Here is a 21,519-nt window from a genome sequence, read left to right on the forward strand (position 1 = left end):
CTGTAGGAATCCATGAGTATGAGAACAGAGAGGAGGGGGCAGAGATAGTATACTGAGCTAAAAGGGAGCTCCACACTGGTCACTGAGACCAGTCTCAAGCCCGAGGCAGAGATGGCACTAGGAACAAAAGGCCTGCAATAGAGGACGAAGCTGGAAGCCCTTCAGGCTGGTACTTCCAGTGGGAGCTGTTCTGTTTCTGGCCTGAGGCAAGGCCTGCTACCCAGAGCAGTCACCTGAAGTGGGCTTCTTCCTGATAAAACAAGTTAGTGTCTCTTGTCTTGGGTGAGGTCATTGGTATAAAGGACAGGACATTTGCTCTCCAGCAAGTACTCTAAGCCTCAACTAACTTGTCAGAATGTTGGAGAACAGCCGAAGGAGAAACACCATCCTGGGAGTCTTGTTTCAGTATGGAGGAATGAAAACCTAAGCTCTTAGTTTTAGAACTGACCTGGACTCCAAGTTGGTATTTATGTATATGTGTGTTAGGTGTGGTATGTGCACAAATGTGTGTACCTCTGTGTGCATGTGTGTGTAGGTGCCTGCACCCATGTACACTTATGCAGAAGCCAGAAGTGCCTTCCAATATTGCTCCGTGCCTAATTATACCGAACCAGGTCTCTCGGTGAAGCTGAAGCTTGCTGTTTTGACTAGGCATATGATCCACGAGCTTCCGGGATCCATCGTCCCCAGCTACTAATGCTGGGCCTTTAAGCACATACAACCATGCCTGCATTTCACCTATGTGCTGGGGACTTAAACTCAGACCCTTGTGCTTGCACAGCACATGCTCTTTCCTGCCAAGCCATTTCACCAGCCCTTGTTTATATGTCTTCAATGGCATCCCACATAAACTGAGCAAAGCCCTGACTTTCAGAGTAGTAAAGTTCCTGAAATCATCACATAATAGGAAGCTTGCTTTGAAAAAAATAATTGATTTGTAAAGTTTAACTTTAGACTTAGTGGCTGAAACATTGTTTCTGGTAGTCACCTGAGCCTTACTGAAATGTCCTGCTAAGCCAGCCAGAAACCTGCTGCCTTGTTCTAGTGTGTGTCTCTATGTCATTATATGTTCGACTTTTCTGGAAGGCTAGTGACTGGCTTATCACCTTTATGTTAGTTCTCTGCTTAGCTTTGGTTTGTAAAATCCGCCTTCCTGAGCCCTGGCTTATTTCCTTTCCCTTTCAACCTTTCCCTGTGGCCAGCATGTCATGCAGCTCACCTCCTGACCTGCTAGGCTTCCGTGCTGCCTCACAGCTGCTGCTCACTGAGTCCTCGAGTTTCGATTGGACAAGGCTGTGTCCATTCTGCCAGTGCCTAAAGATATTCTGTCCTTAACTCTCCAACCAAGTCGCAGTCCAGGACACACATCAGCAGCTTTATCATAGATTGATGGGAAACTCCAGTGTGAGGAGAACTGAGTAATCGCATGAGCCCACTTGTCATGTTTTCTGACATGGAAACTGACCTATGAGTTAGGCTCTATGAAGAAATAGCTCATCCTTCAGTCCATAAGGACTATCTGTGAAGTCCAAGTATGTGACAGGCGTCCACACAGCAGCTTCCTTCAGGCCCCAGGAAGGGTGTTCCCTCTCTTGATGAGAGTGGAGAGAATGATAAGCTGTTGTAGGGGAGAATTAGTTTTGAAAAAGAAGGGTTTCAATATACATTTCTTAGTCTTTGGTCACGCCCATTTCTAGGGCTTCTCACACCTAGAAAGCCTGTGTGCATCCATTTGCTCCTTTAGTATTTTATAGTCTTGGTTTAGAGGACATTGCTTTTTGATCTGAGTTTATGTGTTGAGATTAATATCAAGATAGTTCTTTTCTTTTTAATTAGGAAGTGTAGTTTTACTCTTTCTCTGTGTGTGGTATCTACATGTGTTTACCTATGTGTGTGGCCAGAGTCAAGTGTCTTCCCCGCTTCTCCCTCTTTCCCTCTCTCTCTAGAGGGGGGAGGAGGGAGAGAGAGAGAGAAAGAGAGAGAGAGAGAGAGAGAGAGAGAGAGAGAGAGAGTCAGAGAGAGTGAGTCAGTCTCTCACTGAACTTAGGACTTCCTATTAGTCAGGCTGGCTGTCCAGCGAGCTCAAGGTCCTGTCTTATTTCCTAGTACCCACTTCAGGCCCTCATGCTTGCACTGAGCCTCCTCCCCTATCCCCGGGGCTTCTGTCGCTATGATAAAATGCCATGGCCAAAAGTAACTTGGGGAGAAAAGGGTTTTTAATTCAGTTTACAGTTCCACAGCACAGCCCATAAGGGAGAGACATCAGGGCAGGAACCAGGAGGCAGGAGCGACGCAGAGGCCATGGAGGGGTGCTGCTTACTGGCTTGCTTAGTTTGCTCTCATATACCATCCGGGACCACCTGCCCAGGGATGACTCCACCCACAACGAGCTGAGCCCTCTCACATCAATCAGTTCCCCATGTGTAGACAATAGATTAAAACACACATACACATGCGCATGTATGCACACACACACACACACACACACACACACACACACAAGTATAAAGGATACTGTCTAAGGAGTGACAGAGGCGATGGGAGGGTGACAGGAGCAGTGAATGTAGGGAGAACACGATGACATAAGTGCACTGAATATCATAAAGGAACATTGCATATCTAATGAGAGAGATTAATAACTAAAACATATTTGTATAAAGAGTGAGGGGGAGTAAAAGTAGGTGTGCTGCTTGGCTTTGTTCTTTAGGACTCTCCACATTACCTTGCACAACGGCTGCACTAATTTACACTCCCACCAATAGTGTATAAAGGGCACCACCTTCCCCATCCTTGCCACATTTTGTTGGTTTTGTGTGCGTATGTTATTAATGACAATATTAATTACTGATTGGAATAATAGAAACTAGATTTGTGTTTCTCTGATTTTTTTTTCTATTCTTTTTTTCGGAGCTGGGGATCGAACCCAGGGCCTTGTGCTTGCTAGGCAAGCGCTCTACCACTGAGCCAAATCCCCAACCCCTTTCTCTGATGTTTTGAGAGACATGTTTAGTAGGTGTCAAATTTGAACTACTTTCTATCAATATAAATAAAAATGTTATTTAATTATTTCAGGTCTGTTTGACTTTAATCCACATAATTAATTGTACATATTTATGAGGTATGATTTCTTACTTCAGTACATGTGTGCAGTGTGTGGTGATCAAATGGGGCAGTTGGCATGTCTGTCTTTGTGTTGGGAACATGGGAATCCTCTCTACTGTCTGTTTTCAGATATTCAGTTTTCATTCTTGAAAGGTGTCCTGCTGTGCACTAGACAGTCACAAGTCCCAGCCTCTGGCTCTCCCTGTTCTACTCTTGACCTCTTGAGCCTCCACATGGGAGAGCATGCCATAGCATCTCCTGGGCCTGACTTTAATCCCATGCCAGTGCAGGCCACTGCAACACAGGGTCTCATTCTTCATGGTTGAACATATCCTGCAGTGGCTGTAGACCACATTTTCTTACCTCCAGGCATGGGCTGCAGTGAGCTGTGCTGCAGTCAGTGTGCATGCGTGGCCTGAGGCTGCTTGCTTTCTCGTGGGTGCACTCTACTGTGTGACTTGCAGACTCCAGTGCTGAGCTTTCGGGTTTTGGAGTTTGGTGTTTTCTTTTGCTGCTTATTTTCCAGACGGGTGCTTTTGTTGTAGCAAAGGCTGACAACCTCAAACCCACAGTCTGCCTCCCTATCCTGATGCAGAGTGCCACTGTACCGGCTTCTGTCTCCATCCTGAAACAGAATGCCGCTGTACCGGCTTCTGCTTTAGTTCAGTGGCTCGTCCAGTTTACATTGCCGTGACAGAGTAGATGAGTTCAGACCATCAACCAGGGTTTTTGTTTTTGCTTCTTTTCCTTGGGGGAGGGTGTTTTAAGATTTTTTTTTCTTCTCCATGTACCATGTTATGAAAGAGAAAGAAAACAGGTTTCTATCTTTTAGTAGGAGTCATCCTTACTCAGGGGAGATGTTTGGTATTGGGCTTTCCTTTGCATTTCTTGACAGCTGGTGGTGGTGAGTGTTTTTCATGCATGTGTACATTTTCATGCATGTCACCCATTTGTATGTCATTTGAGTTGTTTGGTTCAAATCACTTGCCCATTTAAAAACTGGTTTGATCTACACGATTCTGCTATTTCCTTCTTTATATAGTCTAAGCATTTGTCTTTTGTCAGATGAATGGTTCATAGGTATTTTCTTCCATTTTTATAGGTTGCTTCTGAATTCTGCTGTTTGTAGTCTGATGTAGTTGCATTTATCTTTTTTTGCCTTAGTTGCCTATGCCTTTGATGTCATATCCAAAAAAATCTTTGTTGCAACTAATGCCCGGAAGCGTTTCCCTTTGGTTTTAGAATTTACTTAATTTTAGGTCACATCTTTAAGTCTTTGATCCACTTTGAGTTGCTTTTTTTTGTTTTAGTTGTTGGTTATGGTGAGAAATAAAATATGGGTCTCTAATTTTCCAGGTGCCATTTATTAGCAACTATCTTCTGCCCACCTCTTGGTTCTGGTATTTCCATCAAAACCAATTGACTGTTGTTCATGGGTTGTCTCTGGGTTCTTTGATTTGTTGCATTGCTTTTGTGTGTATTTCCTGCTACTGCCGTGGTTACTGTGGATTTGTAGCACAGTCTTGAAGTCCAGTGTACAATCCCACTAGCTTTGTTCTTGTTAGTGTTACTTAGTTATGGAGTCTTTGTGGTCCCACACACACTCAGGAGGTGTGTTTTTCTCTATGTCATTGGTATTTGATAGAGATTGCACTGGATGTGTAGGTGAGTCACGTTGGGTACTTTGGGTTGTATGGACATCAAATAATTTCCTTCAATCCACAAACATGGATTGTCACCCCCCCACACACACCTCTACCCTCACCCACCCCTTTTGGCGTTCTCTTCAGTTTCTCAGCAGTGCTTCCCAGTTTATTATGGAGCTCTCTCATCTCTTGGTAAATCTGCAGTGTAGCTCTCTGCGGCTTTCTTGACTTTTTGGTAGTTATCAGTGCAGAGAAATGCTACTAATTCTTGTATGTTGATTTTGTGTCCTGAAAATTCATTGAGTTCGTTTATCAGTTCTGATCTTTGGTGGGCTCTAGGCTTTTATATGTCACGTGCAAGCAGGGAGAGTTTGGTTTCCTTTTCCTCTTTGGATGACTTTTCTTTCTTTGCCTTGTCCAGCGGTCCTGGGTAGAATTTCTTACACACTCACTAGGAGATGCGGAAGTAGGTGACCTTGCCCTGCTCCAGATCTTCCAGGAAATGTTTTCAACTTTGCCACCTTTTAGTTTGATGTTAGCTATGGGTTTGTCTGTCCTACATAGCCTTAATGAGTTAGAGGTGTGCTCCTTGTATACCCAAATTGGGGAGACCTGTATCATGAAGGGTGCTGAATTTTATTTACTGAATGCTGTTTCTGTGTGCATCCGGATGGAGCACACTGTTTTGTTTTGTTTCTTTCATTCTGTTGGTGAATGTGTCACACTTACTGACTCGTGTGTGCTGCACTGTGTACCCCCGGGGTGCTGTGTATCTTCACGTGCTCCTCCATTCAGTTTGCAGTGCTTTGTTGAGAGTCTTCTCATCTCTGCTCATCAGTGACACTGATCTGTAACTTTCTTTTTGTTCTTTTCATCTTGTCTGGTTTTGTCAGGAAATGCTATTCTCCTAGAATTTTCCCCCATTTCAAGTTTTTGAAATGGTTGGCAAATAATTAAAGTTAGTTATTTAAAAGTTTGGTAAAATACAACAGTGAATCTTCCCAGTCCTGGATATATTGTCTTACTGATTCCATTGTGTTGTCTCCATGTCTTTTTAGCTTGTCTGTTGCTTAACCCTGCAACCTTGGGAGCTTATGTTAGTCCAGGAGCAGACCATTCCTTCTGGGCCTTCTAATCTGCTGGCAAGCAGTTGTTTGTACACGCGATTCCCTAATGCAGGGTTCTCATGGCTCCTATGGCTCTCATCCCCTTTAGGAAGTCACCTGAGACCATCTGCATATCAGATATTTACATTATAACTAATAACAGCAAAATTACAGTATGACGTAGCAACAGAGGTAATTTTTTGGTTGTGGGTATGTGTGTATGTTTCTGTATCAAAGGGCCTTGGCCTTAGTAAGACTGAGAACCACTGTCCTAAGACCTCACGTGGTAGTTGTTCACCAGAGTCCCCAGTGCTGCCTATATTTCTCTTGTGTCGGTTAAAATGTCTTCTTTTTCTCTCCTGTTTTATTTGAGGCTTCCCTCTGTTTATTTCTTTGTCCAACTAAATGTTTGTTGACAAGATTTTAAAATTTCTTTTAAAAAAATATCACTTTTTTCTTCTTTTTTGGGGTGTGTGTGTGGGAGAATGGTGGTATGTGTCTGTTAATCCCAGAATGTGGGAGGCTGAGGCAGGAAGATTGAGAGTTTGAGGCCATCAGTCCAGGCTCAGTCTCAAAGCCAAACCAAATCAATATCAACCCCTTTTTGTTTCATTGATTTCCATTTCTCCTCCTGGTGCTGAGAATCAAACACAAAGCCTGCACTTAGCCCTGCTGTTCCTAGTGGCCAGTGTTGTCTCTCACTGGCCTCTAGGTGGTTTGTTTCTGCAGATCAATACTGACTTGACAGATCTCTGCTTTCACTATTAGTTGGTTTTGTTTTTTTAGGGCTGTGTTTGTATTTTTACCATGCTGGTGATTTGGTCTAGACCTTGTGGGTCTTCTGGTGTTTTATAGTCCCTTCCATCAGCTATGCTTTCCTTCTTTATTAGCATTCGTTGCTGTTCTTTTTAGCTGATTCCTCACATTTACATCCTAGGCAGGCCTTGAACTTAAAGCATTCCTCCTGCCTCATCTCCCCTAGTGCTAGCATTACATACAGGTATGTCTGTGCCCCACTTCCTTGTACAGGTCCCTGAGCTTTCTCTTCATGCAGCTTTATCCTCTCTGGGATCTGACTGTGAACTTCAGCCATTTTACTTCTGAGAATCTACTGACACCTGGCCCCCCCCCAGGCCACAGGGCTGTTGTAACTAGTTTCTCACAGTGTTGGTGGACAACTGATCTAGCAGTGAGCTGGGTTCCTTGGGTTCTTTGCTCAGGGTTCTAGCTCAGTGCAGCCTGTTGTCCCTCACCTGAAAACTCCTTTGCATATTCCTTCCACTTCTCTGTTGTTTATGGCAGGTAAAAGATCACCTCCCAGTGTAGTTAACTCCCAGGGTAGAAACAGGAGTGTCCCAATGATGGGTCTCTAACATATGGAGTGGAGTTAGTGTCCAGATGCTGAACAGTTCTTTCCCAGATGCCTACAGGCATCTCAATGCTTACTCATTCTTAGATTCTAAAATCCTAATTGTAATCTCTATTCCTGAGTATCTCCACTAGTGTAATCTTTTCATAATCAAGACATCCCCTGCAAAGGGTCATCTGAGTGGTAAAGCACTTACCTAGAAGACTTTTCCTTAAGTGGGGTGTGGTTTCGGACGCCATGGTTTTGGATATCTACATACTTGTTTTATAATCCCTCTATCAGCTATGTTTTCTTTCTTAATTAGTATTTTAATTGACGATCATGATTTCATACATTTATGAAGTCTATTTTCAGTTCCCTGTTTCTGTCCTTCTTCCCAGTACCTAGCTTATGGTCATTATTCCCATCTTCTGTGAGTATAACTTTTTAAAAATACAACATGCAAGTAAGATATTTGGCTTTCTGAGACTATTTCACTAAGCATAATACATTCTGGACTCACTCGTATTAATCATGAAGAGTCAAATTTTCTTTTCTCTTAAAGTGTTTGTTTTCATTTCATTTATGTTGCTTTATAAAATATATTAATAACTACTTTAGAGGAAAGGGTGTTTATTTTGGCTTACATTTTCAGGGTGTAGTCTGCCCTTGTGGGGAAGCCACAGTGACAGGAGCTTGAAGCAGCTCTTCACATTACATCTGTAATTGGAAATGAAGGGAATAAATGCATGCGTGCTGCTTGCTTATTTACTTACTTGCACTCAGCTGGACTTCTCTACTCTTATACAGTTCAGGACCTTTTGCCTAGGGAATGGTTCCATCCACAGTGGACTGAGTCTTCCCACATCACTTAACTAAATTAAGACAGTTTCTCATAGACATGCCCATAGGTCAAGTCAATGTAGATAATCCCTCATTGAGACTCCTTCCCCAGTTTCTAGATTATATAAAGTTGACTATTGAAGTTATCCATCACACTCTACTTCTTGTCAGTTTGACATACCAAACATCACTTTTAAGCCATAACCTTCCACATCTTGTCTTCAAAGTCTCTTTTTAAATATAATGTAGCCCAACTTTAAAAGTCCAAAGTCTTTTAACTATGGGCCCCTGAAAAATTAAAAACAATTTATATACTTCCAATATATGATGACACGGTATAGTATTTTTATTCCAAAAGTGATTTTTTTAGGACATCACAGGGAAAAATCAGATAAAAGCAAAACCAAAATCCAGCAAATATACATTCCATAACTCAGTGTGCAGCATCTGGGGTTTGTCTTCTGGGCTTCACGGAACCTTGGTAGCCCAGTCTTTCCAACTTTGTATGACAGCTGAAGTTTCAGCTTCATTGTTGGCCTCTTAGAACCTTTTTGCAGGAACTCTGGTCCTGCAACACAGTGCCAGCCTCAGCTGCTCTCTATCAGCCCCCCAATCTTGCATCTTTCATGCCTTCAAACCAGTACCATAGGCGGGACAGTAGTGGTGCATGCCTTTGATCCCAGCACTTAGGAAGCAGAGGCAGGCAGGATCTCCAGGTCTGAGGTCAGCTTGGTCTACATAATGAGTCCCAGAACTACCAGGACTGCACAGAATAACCCTGTCTCAAAAAGAAAAGAAGAATCTGTTACTTCCTGGAACTGAAGTTACAGATGATTGAGCTGCCTTGTGGGTGCAGGGATCTGCCAGAGCAGCCAGTGCTCTTAACCAGGAGTGTCTCCAGGAGTGACCCTTTTCCTTTAATATAGTCTCATTGCGTTTACTTGAGGGTTGGGGAGGGCACTGTGCCATGGTGCTTATGTGGTGGTCAGAGGACAAGTTACAGAGTTATTTCTCCCCCCCTTTCTCTTGTTGGTCCCAGGGGTCATGTTGAGCATATCAGACTTGGCGGCGAGTTCCTTTACCTTCTGATGCATCTCTCTGGCCCTCTTGGAGAGCTTTTGAAAATAAGCATCTTTTTTCTTAGTAGCTGTTTATTGATAAATAGTTTAATATAAAGAGATTTTAGATCTTCAGATTTTTGCTCAGACAGAATCACAAGCATTACAAATATTTTTTTCTTTAAAAAAGAGGTATGGAAGGGGATGAACCAGAAGGAGATTGATCTGGAAGTAGTGGCATTTGAAAATAAATCAACAAAAAAATTTAGTGTTACCATATATTGATGACAAGGAAAGACTAAGTTTCCTTACATTCCATGGGTGAAAAGTTCTGGCTAAACCTAGAGTTGGGGCAGGGCTGCGCTCGGAGCCACAGTGCTTTCTACCAGGTCAGCAGGCCTTCCTGCCTCTGCACACATCACTAGGAAACCCATCACCCTTCCCTACTTGGAGGCTGGGATTGAGTGTACTGGGCCCTCCAGGGACACGAGCCTGTAGTCTTCTGGGCCCACAGGTAATATCCTGTAGTGTGGTAAAGAAGCTACCTCCTCAAGAGACACTCCCATTGACAATTTCTGTTATAATCAGTAAAGGTCAGGGCTTCAAAATAAGCACATTTTCAGGAATGATCTTAGATTTATAGGGAAAACCACAATCCTAAAAACAATCCAAAGAATGCCCATATTCTGACATTTTCTCAAATTCACCTCTTGTTGACATTTTGTCCTTTTCCGAAGTATTGGCTGTCTCTATCTGTCTACCTGTGTAGCTATATAGTTCTAGTTCTGAGTCACGGAGGGGAGTTACAGTCATCATTTCTTGCCCCTAAGTATTTTAGCATGCTTTTTTTTTTTTTTGTTCTTTTTTTTCGGAGCTGGGGACCGAACCCAGGGCCTTGCGCTTCCTAGGCAAGCGCTCTACCACTGAGCTAAATCCCCAACCCCAGCATGCTTTTTTAAAGACTAAGAATATTCTGTTACATGCTACAATTTACTTACAAGTTTTTATTCTCTTTAGAGCTGTTTCAGACAGATATGCCATAATTTAAATAGTTTTCTATTAATATAAGATTCGTGTTTGGGGAGAAAAGGCTAAAGAAGCCAGCTGGCTCGTTAAAAACTAAAACTAAAGGACATCTCTACATCTGCAGTAGGAAAATTGACAAAATATGTCGTTTGTATTGACTACATAAACAAATGTGGAAATGAATATAGATGGCAGGTACAAGGAATGTGTATGAATCTAAGAAACACAATGAGTTTAGAAAGCAAGATTCATTTTATCCCAGGGATGCCGGGATGGTTCAAAATATGGAAATTCATCAACATAATCTACTATGTAAACAAACTCAAAGGAAAAATAAGCACATGATAATTTCATTAGATGCTGAGAAAGCATTTGACAAAATACAACACCCCTTCATGATAAAACTCTTGGAAAGATCAGGAACTCAAGGCCCATATCTAAAATAGTAAAAGCCATATACAGCAAACCAGTAGCTAACATTAAACTAAATGAAGAGAAACTTGAAGCAATCTCACTAAAATCAGGGACTAGACAAGGCTACATACTCTCTCCCTACCTATTCAATATAGTGCTTGAGGTCCTAGTCAGAGCAATCAGACAACAAAAAGAGGTCAAAGGGATACAAATTGGAAAGAAAGAAGTCAAAATATAAAATTTCCTGAACAAAACACCAATGACTTATGCTCTAAGATCAAGAATCGACAAATGGGATCTCATAAAACTGCAAAGCTTCTATAAGGCAGAGGACACTGTTGTTAAGATAAAACGGCAACCAACAGAATGGGAAAAGATCTTTACCAATCCTACAACTGATAGAGGCCTTATATCCAAACTATACAAAGAACTCAAGAAGTTAGACTCCAGAGAGCCAAATAACACTTTTAAAAAATGGGATACAGAGCCAAAGAAAGAATTCTCAGCTGAGGAATATCAAATGGCCGAGAAGCACTAAAGAAATGCTTAACATCCTTAGTTATCTCGGAAATGCAAATCAAAACAACCCTGAGATTCCACCTCACACCAGTCAGAAACTCAGGTGACAGCAGATGCTGGTGAGGATGTGGAGAAAGAGGAACACTCTCCATTGTTGGTGGGATTGCAAGCTGGTAAAACACTCTGGAAATCAGTCTGGCAGTTTTTCAGAAAATTAGACATGGTGCTACCTGAGGACGCAGCTATACCATTCCTGGGCATACACCCAAAGGATGCTCTAACATATAACAAAGTTACATGCTCCACTATGTTTATAGCAGCCTTATTTATAATAGCCAGAAGCTAGAAAGAACCCAATGTCCTTCAATGGAGAAAAGGATACAGGAAATGTGGCACATCCACACAATGGAGTACTACTCAGCTATTAAAAACAATAACTTCATGAAATTCTTAGGCAAATGGATGGAACTAGAAAATATCATCCTGAATGAGGTAACCCAGTCACAAAAGAACACACATGGTATGTACTCACTGATAAGTGGATATTAGCACAAAAGCTCGGAATGCCCAAGATACAATTCACAGACCACATGAAGCTCAAGAAGAAGGAAGACCAAAGTGTGGATACTTCATTCCTTCTTAGAAGGGGGAACAAAAATATTCATAGGAGGAGATATGGAGGCAAAGTGTGGAGCAGAGACTGAAGGAATGGCCATTCAGAGCTGCCCCACCTGGGGATCCAGGCCATATATATTCAGCCACCAAACCCAGACAATATTGCCGATGCTAAGAAATGCTATATATAGCTGTCTCCTGAGAGGCTCTGCCAGAGCCTGACAAATACAGAGGCGAATACTCGAAGCCAAACCATTGGACTGAGCACCCGGTCCCCAATGGAGGAGTTAGAGAAAGGACTTAAGTAGCTGAAGGGGTTTGCAACCCCACAGGAAGAACAACATTATCAACCAACAAGACCCCCAAGAGCTCCCAGGGACTACACTGCCATCCCAAGAGAACACACGGAGGGACCCATGGCTCCAGCCCCATATGTAGCAGAGGATGGCCTTGTAGGGAATCAATGGGAGGAGAAGCGCTTGGTCCTGTGAAGGCTGGATGCCCCACTGTAGGGGAAAGCCAGGGCGGGGAGGCAGGAGGGAGTAGGTGGGTGGATGGGGAAGCACCCTCATAGAAGCAGGGGGAGGGGTGGGTTAGGAGTTTCTGGAGGGGAAATCAGGAAAGGGGATAGCATTTGAAACATAAATAAAGAAAATATCCAATTTAAAAAAAAAAAAGCAAGATTTGGGGAAGTCTGTATAAAGAGATCCCATTTTGTTAGTATAAGTTATTGGTGGTTCAAGTTCAGGATACCAGGATCTGCCTCCAGTGGACAGGGGGCTGGGTAGGAAAGGCACACACTGTGTGCATCCCTAGTGATGATGTCCAAGTTCCTGAGCAAGTAGTAGGTTCACTCTCCTATCTTACATCAAGGGTGCTAATATATAAAATGTACTCTTCTGTGTGTCTCAACAGTTTAAAGGCAGCTAGAGGATGCTAAGTGGAATCTCTAAAAGAGAAGACGCAGTGGCAGTTTGTGGTACAAGGCTGTTTCCATGTCTTACATCACCAGCTGTGAGACATAAATTTTGTGTGAGTTGGGCCTGTATTTGCTAATTCAGTCCACAAGAACTGTGTGCATGGATGTGCTCAGTTGTGTGGTTGATCAAATGATGAGAGATGAATTTGAAACAAAATATATAAACACTGCTTTGGGAGAGTTCAAATTGTCTTGCTGAAGTTTTTGTTTTCCTACTCAAACCAGAAATTTTGAGACTGCTTCTGATGTAATCATTGTGTGATAGAAGTCCATTAAATACTATTCTATTATTTAGTTTAAAAAAGGATTTCATTAAATTTGTTAGGAAATACCTTTGGGTATAAGCTAGGGTATTTAACAGTAAGAAGCTTGGGCCTGTTGGTATCAGTTGTGAGATAAATCATCTTATCAGTTAATGTGTGCTCACCAGTTCTCAAGCCAGTAGTGCTCAAAAATGGCGTCTATTGGGGGAACATTTATATTGCTTTTGGGAGAGCCATACCTCACTGCCAAATGAAACTGGTGATTTCATATGGATTATCTGTGATTTAGTTTGATCCTGACTACTACACCCTGGTGCCCAGTGTGCTCAGCCCAAGGTTCTCCTCCCTGCACTACCTGGAGAAGAGACTGGAAACTTGTTTTGCACTTGATCTTGACAGGCATGAATCTCCTACCAAAAAAAAAAAAAACCCCAAAAAAACAAACAAAAAAAACCAAACCAGTCACTAGGCTCTTCCAGAATCAGTCCCAAGAGGGGACTACCTGCTTTGCTGAACACCAGTTCTTAGTTTCTTTCTTTTTTTTTAAAGATTTATTTATTATGTATACAGGATTCTGCCTGCATGTACACCTGCATGCTAGAGGTAGACACCAGATCTCATTACAGATGGTTATGAGTCACCATGTGGTTGCTGGGATTTGAACTCAGGACCTCTAGAAGAGCAGAGAATGCTCTTAACCTCTGAGCCATCTCTCCAGGCCTAGTTCTTAGTTTCTTATAGTATTAGGCTGTGACACTGGAACACAGTTCCAACAACAGTCCGCACGGTCCAGAAGTCACCAGCTCCTGCAGTAGCAAGTCCACCTTGGTCCTCAGCTCCTAATTTGTATTTGCTCACACAGCTTAGATTTGCCTGTACAAATATTTCTGAGAAGCTCTCACTCTCCCCGCCCCATTGGGGGCACCCACACTGTACTCCATATAAGCACCTCATTCACCACCATGAACCGATAAACATAGGAAGTACCTTTTGTTACTACACAGTAAATGTGTAACCATTAAGATAATTCTAGCAGTATAAAATTGGCTGGCAAGCCCTTTTATGAATCATAACATATGTGCAATTCATTTTATCCTTTCTCCATAAAGAATACACATTACAGTGCTTTGTCTTTTATTGTGATAATGTTACTCCTTGTCAGTTTTCTTGAGACAAAAGTCTTGTAGTAATAAATTTGTATTCACAGGTGCATCCAGAGCTCACGAGCATGTTCTTAGCTGAATTTTAGCTTCATAACAACAGTAGGCAGGGTGTGGCCCGCACCTCTTTAGTAGCTGAGCAGGAAGTCAGCTCTGACGGGGTATTGTAATCTGCTTTATCACGGGAGCCTGATGTTGTGTAACAGAAACTCCAGCTTGTCCTCGCCTGTCCTAAAGCATTGCTTCATGAAGGGAAATAAACTCACTGGAATATTTGTGAAATTCAATTAAAATGCTTTCCCAAGCACTCTGTTTTTAAATGCATGCTGGAACAATTTATTATAGCCTTGTGGTCTTTTACAAACCATATTAATTGAGTGATTTCTTCAGTTGTAATTAAGTGGATCTGTGTTACTCTAGAAGCCCTGTGTCACTTCTGTGTCAGGTGAAGTAGTGGCCTAAACCCAGCCCTTTATTTTTCCAGGAGAAGGGGACGATCTGGCTGCCATGGATGCAGTGTTTGTTTAATGAACAGGTTGCTTTCGTCCACTGAGTGCTTTGCCTCTGCTCACAAAAGTGCATTCACTCCACTGTAGTGTGTTGAAACTTTTCAATGGAAACGGATTTTCACTAACAAAGGAAGCATTTTCTCCCCCTTCCCATGTCTTAGCTTTCCCCTCAAAGTCTTGGCTTCTCCAGCAGCTGTACCTCCACCAGCAATGACAAAAGGTGCGATTGTACTCGGAGATGGCCATGAAGATAATGTCACTGGAGTTTGTGTGGGCTCCCGAGGACTCTTTTCTTCTGTGTTTTGTTCTACTTTTGTTATTTCAGAAGGTTTAGCATGCCTTAAGAACAACAAGAACACCCCTTCTCCCCCATGCCACCCAAAGGCTTTAGAACCCCTTTTTAAACCCTTATCCTATGAGACTGCTTCCTTCCATTAGATGTCTATAGCTCTTAGGGAGCAACTTCTGCAGCAGGTTTGAAGACATCCACCCAGACGTAGGAATGGAGTGGGATCCCGAAAGTGGTGAGTGGGTTGCTTTCTTGCAGGCAGGCCAAGAGAGTTTCAGTCTGACTTGAGGGCAGTCGGCAGTGTGCATAGTAAGCTTCGTTACCTCCCTTCATCTTCTCTGAGTTGTGACTCCAGCCCCAGGCTGGCAGCCTTCATGCTCTGTCTATTTACTTAATTAACTCGAAGATAACGTGTCTACATCTCTTTTGGTTCCTTTTTTACTTAAGGTTCTGGGCAGTGGTGCTGATTCTGAAGCACCATTTACTTCTAGCAAAAATCTTTCAGGTTTTCTGATAGTTAGGCTGAACACCTAATCTTTTTCAGGGGTTCTCTGTCCACCCAATAGTCAAGCCATCAGTGGAACCAAATCATAGGACCTAGCCAAGATGGTCTCCATTAGATTCAGTTCCACCTATAAATGACCTTTTAGGCTGTGATTCTTTTGTATAAATAGATACTAGGTGGTGTACGTTTTCAACCACAGTCTCTGGCAGCCTTTCTAAATCTTCCTCTTAAGATTCAGCCATCTTGTCATTACTCACTAGACTCAGCAAGTGTGGATAAAGAAGCCACCAGAAAGTCCTTCTGAAGTACAAACACACATTCTGAATACTGATAAGCAGCATTCTCCTCTTCCCTCCAAACAAGCAGAGAGAAAAGATGTAATGCCGGTTCAGCCAAGCCCACTGAGTGGCACTCTGCCACGATGATTCATTTTGCCTTGGAGCAATCTTACACCCTTTGTGAAACTAGGTCTCTTTTGGTTGAAGGAAGAAAAAGACTCCTCCAGAGCTGTCAGTCACTGCTTAAGCACTACCAAACGAAGGACTTAGTGGATCAAGTTTAATACACCCCAAGTGTCCAAACCTTCCTCTAGATCTGTTCACCATGCGACTCAGTCACCTGTGTCCCTGCAGCATGCTTGTGCAATAATGCTTGAGTAATAATCTGACAGCTTGAAGTCACCTGGGGGAGATGAATGCAGTGTGGTGATTCCAGCTGTGCTCAGCCCCTCGGTCCCACTCCTCCCTTGGGGAGGGAGCACTACTGCTAGACAGCATGAGGAGCCGGCTGTGGACTTCTGTTCCTGACCTCCCACATCTTAAAACACCACCAGTATGTGTGTGTGTGTGTGCTTCTCAAGCTTGTTCAGTGAAGCCACCTGAGGATTTCCACCATTCCAGAAGAAAAAGGAGAATGGGAAGCCACTGGGCTTTGTCTGTTACTGTTGTTTCCCCCTGCCAGTGGCATACATGCTCTCTGGGGATCCATTAGAGATTCCACAAACCCATTAGAGCATGTCAGACTTAAAGGTGCATAAGACAGTGTCACACACCTGTCACTCAGAAGGATGAGGCAGGGGAATTGGGAGACCTAAGCCAGCCTGGGCTACACAATAAGTTCTGGGACAACTTGCATTATTTACTGAGAGATATTATCTCAAAAAAAAATCAAATAGATACAGTAAGTTCTGGAGTAGTTGTTTAGCCTGTGTCCTCTCAGACCCAGACTGAGTCAGGAAATCTGGGTATGAGATCTAAGCAGACGCCTCAGTAATAAGCATCTTGCTGGTGGTTCTGGTAGAGATGCTGCTCTGCGCAGTGCACAGGAGTCTTATCTCTCTGCTATCTGCCCTTTGTATTCCACACTGAGCCGTGTAGAGTTTCGGGTTCGTAGGTGAGGGTCAGAAGGTGACCCAAGGGTTAGTGGGAAGCACAGTGCCTCGGCGCCTTACTAAACAAGTAAAGCTCTGAGTGCTGGGCCCCCAGAGCGTCTGCCATGTCAGTCATCATGGGCTCTGCTCCTCAGTGAGAACATGCTACACACACCTGCACCTCATGCAGGACCTTTCCCTCGGGTGTGTTCTGCACGCAAGTCTCGCCGGGTGTTCGTGGTGCTTATGTGCTGGCTCTCTGAACCTTAAATCTTGTGGCTGTCAGAGGCTGACTTCGCTCTCTGGACTGAAGGCAGTAAGACAAAGGCAAAAGCGCTTCACAGTCCTCCTTCTCTAAACTGTGCTAGGGAGCAGTGCCGGCCTTCCAGCAGGCTTAATCCCAATGTCAGTGGGGCTGTGGTGTGACCATACTCAAGCCTTAGAGGCACTGCCAAACCCTGTCTCGTTGATGCCTCCCCTGGGACAGGACCAAGTGTTAGTGGTGACACAAGTCTTTATCCCATTTGAGACACTGAAGGAAAACACTTCGTCCTACTCTGGGCTGAGAATAAAAATCAGATGCACTGACCAGAGTCTGCAGCTACTTTTCCGGTCTCATTCAGTGTGACTTTGTCATCTGGAAAGAAAGACCCATATCTTGGTGTCACATAGCTAGCGGTTGATTTCATGTCTCTCCTGAAGTGCGCCTCCACTGCAAACATCAGATCTGGGTAGCTGTTGAGTGGTATACATTTTATACATACTGATTTTTTTTAATTGTCATTACAGTTACCACCTAAGCAATAAATGTTGTTAGCAGATAGCCTGTGAGAGAGAGATGATAGTTTGTCTGGGTTGTTTTAGCCCACAGGAGAGCTGTCCAAGTAGAAATGTGCAACAGGCTACTGGGGTGAAAGCCCCAGTTGAGTCTGCCCAAGATGGCTGAGAGAGAAGCTCTCCACATCTGTGTCACAACTTTTCATTGGGGGTTTTGGGGTGTGTGTGTGTGTGTGTGTGTGTGTGTGTGTGTGTGTGTGTGTGTCTCACTGTAGCCCTGGATAACATGGAATTGTGTAGATGAGGCTGACTCTGACCTCACAGAGATGGGCCTGTCCCTGCCCGCTGAGCATTGAAATTGAGGTACTATACATTGCACCTGACTTTTGTGGCTTTTTTGTGGTTGTCTCAGTACAGTATTCTGTATTGCTGAAAGTTATGATTATATACTAGTTTTATAATCAAACTTAAATGTTGCTGAAATATAGTTGTAATTTAAATATGTAGCAATGATGGTAGACTGTTTTTAAAAATAATGGAATGACATTAATATCCTTTAGTCATCTTTAAAAACAGTTTGGGTAATTCATAAATTTAAAAATTGACTCTGTTTAAAAATAATATTACCCAAGAGTGCTAGCTCACACCTCTATTCTCACGCCTACCTTGGGAGGTAGAGGCCAGCCTGGGACACATAATGAATGCAGGCCCCCTTGAGCTGCAAAGCACACCCAAAGGCCAAGGTAAATACTTAAATAGGAAAATTTAAAAGCGAAATCTAAAATGCCAGATTGAGATTAGATAAATTTAAAATCTAAACTTAGTATAAAGGAAAGCTTAACATTATGTGTATTTTTTTTTCTCCTTGGTTCATATTTGGAAAGATGGCAGCTGACTCATGACTGGCTGTTGAGATTGACGGATCACTCTTTTGTGTGACGGTTTTGAAAACATGCTTAGTCCATTTAGCCTACCAAATTGCTGCTCATTATCGACCTGCTTGTCAGGAATTTGTCATCTAGTAAATCACATTTTTGAGGGAGGTGATTATTCTTCTAAGGGGACATGTACTGCTCTAGTGCTTGGCTTGCAGGTAAGAAGAATTCACTTGTGTCTCCTCCTTGCCTTATTTAAAAGGATTAGGGCTGCTGTAAATCCTGTCAGCCATGCTAAAATTGTCTTAACTTCAAAAACACTCGAGGCTCTGCAGAGAGAAAACAGAATTCTAAATGAATTATTTTTTCTAAGGAAATAGACACTTCCCTTCCAAAGATGAATGAGAATTCGTTTTCCTTTTTTCTCATTTAAATTAGCAAATTAGTATACAGTTAATAGTATGTTAGCATATAAGTAGAATTAATTATTTTTACCTCAACATTTTAAAAGAACACATTGCCACTTGGAATTGACAGCAGTGCCCTTTGTATTCCCCAGCTGTGAATTAATTATGTGTTGGTAGCACATTAAATGATAATCAGGTTAAAATACATACGATACAGAGACAACTGTAGCTTCATGAAGAGCACAGTCAGCATGGGAAGGAAGTATAGACGACAGTGCATGACCGTGTCCTGTACACCTACTCCCGGACTCTTGGAAGGCCTCACCGCAGCCTTTACATCTATGGAAGAGCTGGATTTAACAAGAAGGTTCATAAAGAAATCATAATTCCCTCAGGTGTCTCCCGAGCGTGTCCACACATTTAGAAGGTAGGAAAGATCGACTCAACAGCAGGCTGTCTAAACAACCCCAGTCACTGGGAGCTCAAAGTGGGCAGCTATTGTTTCTTTAACCAAAGGAGAAGTTTTTAATGCTTAGCCCCTAAAAGTAGAGTGTCTGGAGCTGGAGGGGTAGCTCAGTGGAAGAACATGTGTCTCCCCCACCCCGCCACACCCCCACCAAAAAGAGGAAGCAATGGAGTGAGTGTCTGCTTGGGGAAACGTTGGCAGGCATCATTCAAGATTTGCAAAGAGGCCAGGCACCTTCCCAGCCCACGGGGATTTGTACATTTCTTTTGAGTACTGTCTTTAGTTTCTTTCACGAAACTGATCTACTGATTTGCCGAAAGCGTCTTCACCTCCTCCTCCCTTTTGTTTTGCTGAGGTAGCTTGAGGTCTGGGAAATGCATGTCATAGAGTGGGTACAGCACAGTGGGTTCCTTCTTTTAGCCATGAGCCAGCCACCATGGAGTAGCACTGTTCTAACTTAACTATGAATAAAACTAGGGCCCAGACTCTTGAGTCCTTTTCTCACATCTGACATCTTTCTTTGAAAATAGTTTAAAAACTCACACTGTTGTGTGTAGAGTATGGGTTTTACTGCTGATTCACGTTGCCTTGTGAGATACCCGGATCCACTCATGTCTCATCCCTGACAGGCATCCGTGTCGTTTCCTGCTTGGGCTCGTACAGTTTCCTTATACAATGTCTAGTATGTGCATCTCAACAGGCTTGCAACATTTCTGTCAAGATCAGCTTAGCCTTAATGAAAACCTGGGGTTTCCTGAAATTCCATGAAATACTTGTGCATATCACTAGGCATGGTCATAAGCTTCACGTGAACAAATTATATGAAAAACAAAACAAAACAAAAACAAAACAGGGGCAGAGTGTGTTCTTAAGAAAACTCCAGACTTTTCTAAGAGTTCAAACAGCACTGCATATGCCTTTATGTGGAGGCATTAGATGGAGTTGAGCTGCAGACTTTAGCTTGTAGATTAGAGCGTGGCATTATCTCCCCACAGAAGCACAGATATTAGGTTACCATGAGTTGCAACTGTTAGTGTTATTTGATGATAAATGGGTTGTGTGTGAGAGCGATCATGAGAACACTGTAACTTAGATTGATTAATTGATTGATTGATTTGGGATACTGAGAATCACACTACAGTCTTGCTAAGGCTGGACAAGACTCTATCTCTGAATTGTATCTCACCCAGTGTGTCTTTAGATGAGTCTTGGCTTTATCTTCCTCCAGATCTAAGGCAAGAAGTAATGATTTCACTAGAGTATGAGCAAGGCCAGGATGAACTTTATGAGCCAAGCAGACCTATATGGCATTTTAACTTCTATCACTACTGTTTAAAATTACTAAACTGGAGAGATGGCTCAGCGGTTAAGAACTCTAGTTGCTCTTTCAGAAGACATGGGTTCAGTTCCAAGACCCACATGGCAGCTCACAACTGTCTGTAATGTCAGTTCCAGGGGATCCAACACCCTCACACAAAGGCAAAATACCAATGCACATAAGATAAAAATAAATAAAATTACCAAACTGGAATAGTAAGGATCTTTCATACTTTCTCCATATTCTAAATTTTATTTAATGAATATATAATACTTTTTTTTTATGTGACTGGATCTTGCTATGTAACCTTGGCTGGCTTGGAGCTTACTGTGTAGACCAATTTGGCCTTGAACTTAAAGAGATATGCCTGCTTCTGCCTTCCAAGTGCTGGGGTCAAGGTGTGCACTGCCATACTTAACCTTATAAATATATAGTACTTTTATTGCAGTTACTTGTGTATCTTGTAGGGGAGGTACAGGTGTCACAGTGCACATGTTATATGGCATATGTGAACCTCATAGAACAGCCTGCCAAAGCCAGTTCTTTCCCTCTATCATGTGGGTCTCAGGCGTTGAACTCAAGCCATCAGGCTCAGTAGCAAGCACTTGTACCCATTGAGCTATCTTACCAAGCCACATACTGCTTTTACTAAAAGATGTATTTATTATGTGTGTGTGTGCATGCAGGTGTCCATGGAGACCAGAAGAGGGTGTTGGCTCTCCCAGAGCTGGAGTTCTAAGTGACTGTGAGTCACCTGATGCAGGTGCTAGGAACTGATCATTGGTCTTTTGCGAGAGCAGCAAATGATCTTAACTGCTGAGCCATCTCTCTAGCCACCCCCTCTTCTACATAATACTTTTAAGTCAGAAGATATCTTTCAAATAATTTTAAGAAAATCTTTAAATAATTAATATTGCAAAGATTA

The 21,519-nt window shown here is 42.7% G+C and overlaps 1 protein-coding gene across 7 annotated transcripts in view; it reads left to right on the plus strand.

Annotated features, from left to right (window-relative positions):
• The window catches only part of Taf1b (TATA-box binding protein associated factor, RNA polymerase I subunit B), a 77,639-nt gene that overhangs the window by 41,916 nt on the left and 14,204 nt on the right, over positions 1-21,519 (plus strand). The window contains exon 10 of one of the 7 annotated variants that reach the window (XM_039112970.2): positions 12,593-21,504. The exons of 5 other annotated variants lie outside the window; for them this stretch is intronic. In XM_039112970.2, coding sequence (XP_038968898.1) covers positions 12,593-12,607 — 15 coding nt within the window. In that variant the 3' untranslated portion in view covers positions 12,608-21,504. Of the gene's footprint in view, positions 1-12,592; positions 21,505-21,519 lie in introns of those variants that run through there. One more of the 7 variants, XM_063262521.1, reaches the window with a different exon arrangement.

The sequence above is a fragment of the Rattus norvegicus genome, chromosome 6 (assembly GCF_036323735.1).
Source record: "Rattus norvegicus strain BN/NHsdMcwi chromosome 6, GRCr8, whole genome shotgun sequence".
Classification (NCBI taxonomy): domain Eukaryota; kingdom Metazoa; phylum Chordata; class Mammalia; order Rodentia; family Muridae; genus Rattus; species Rattus norvegicus.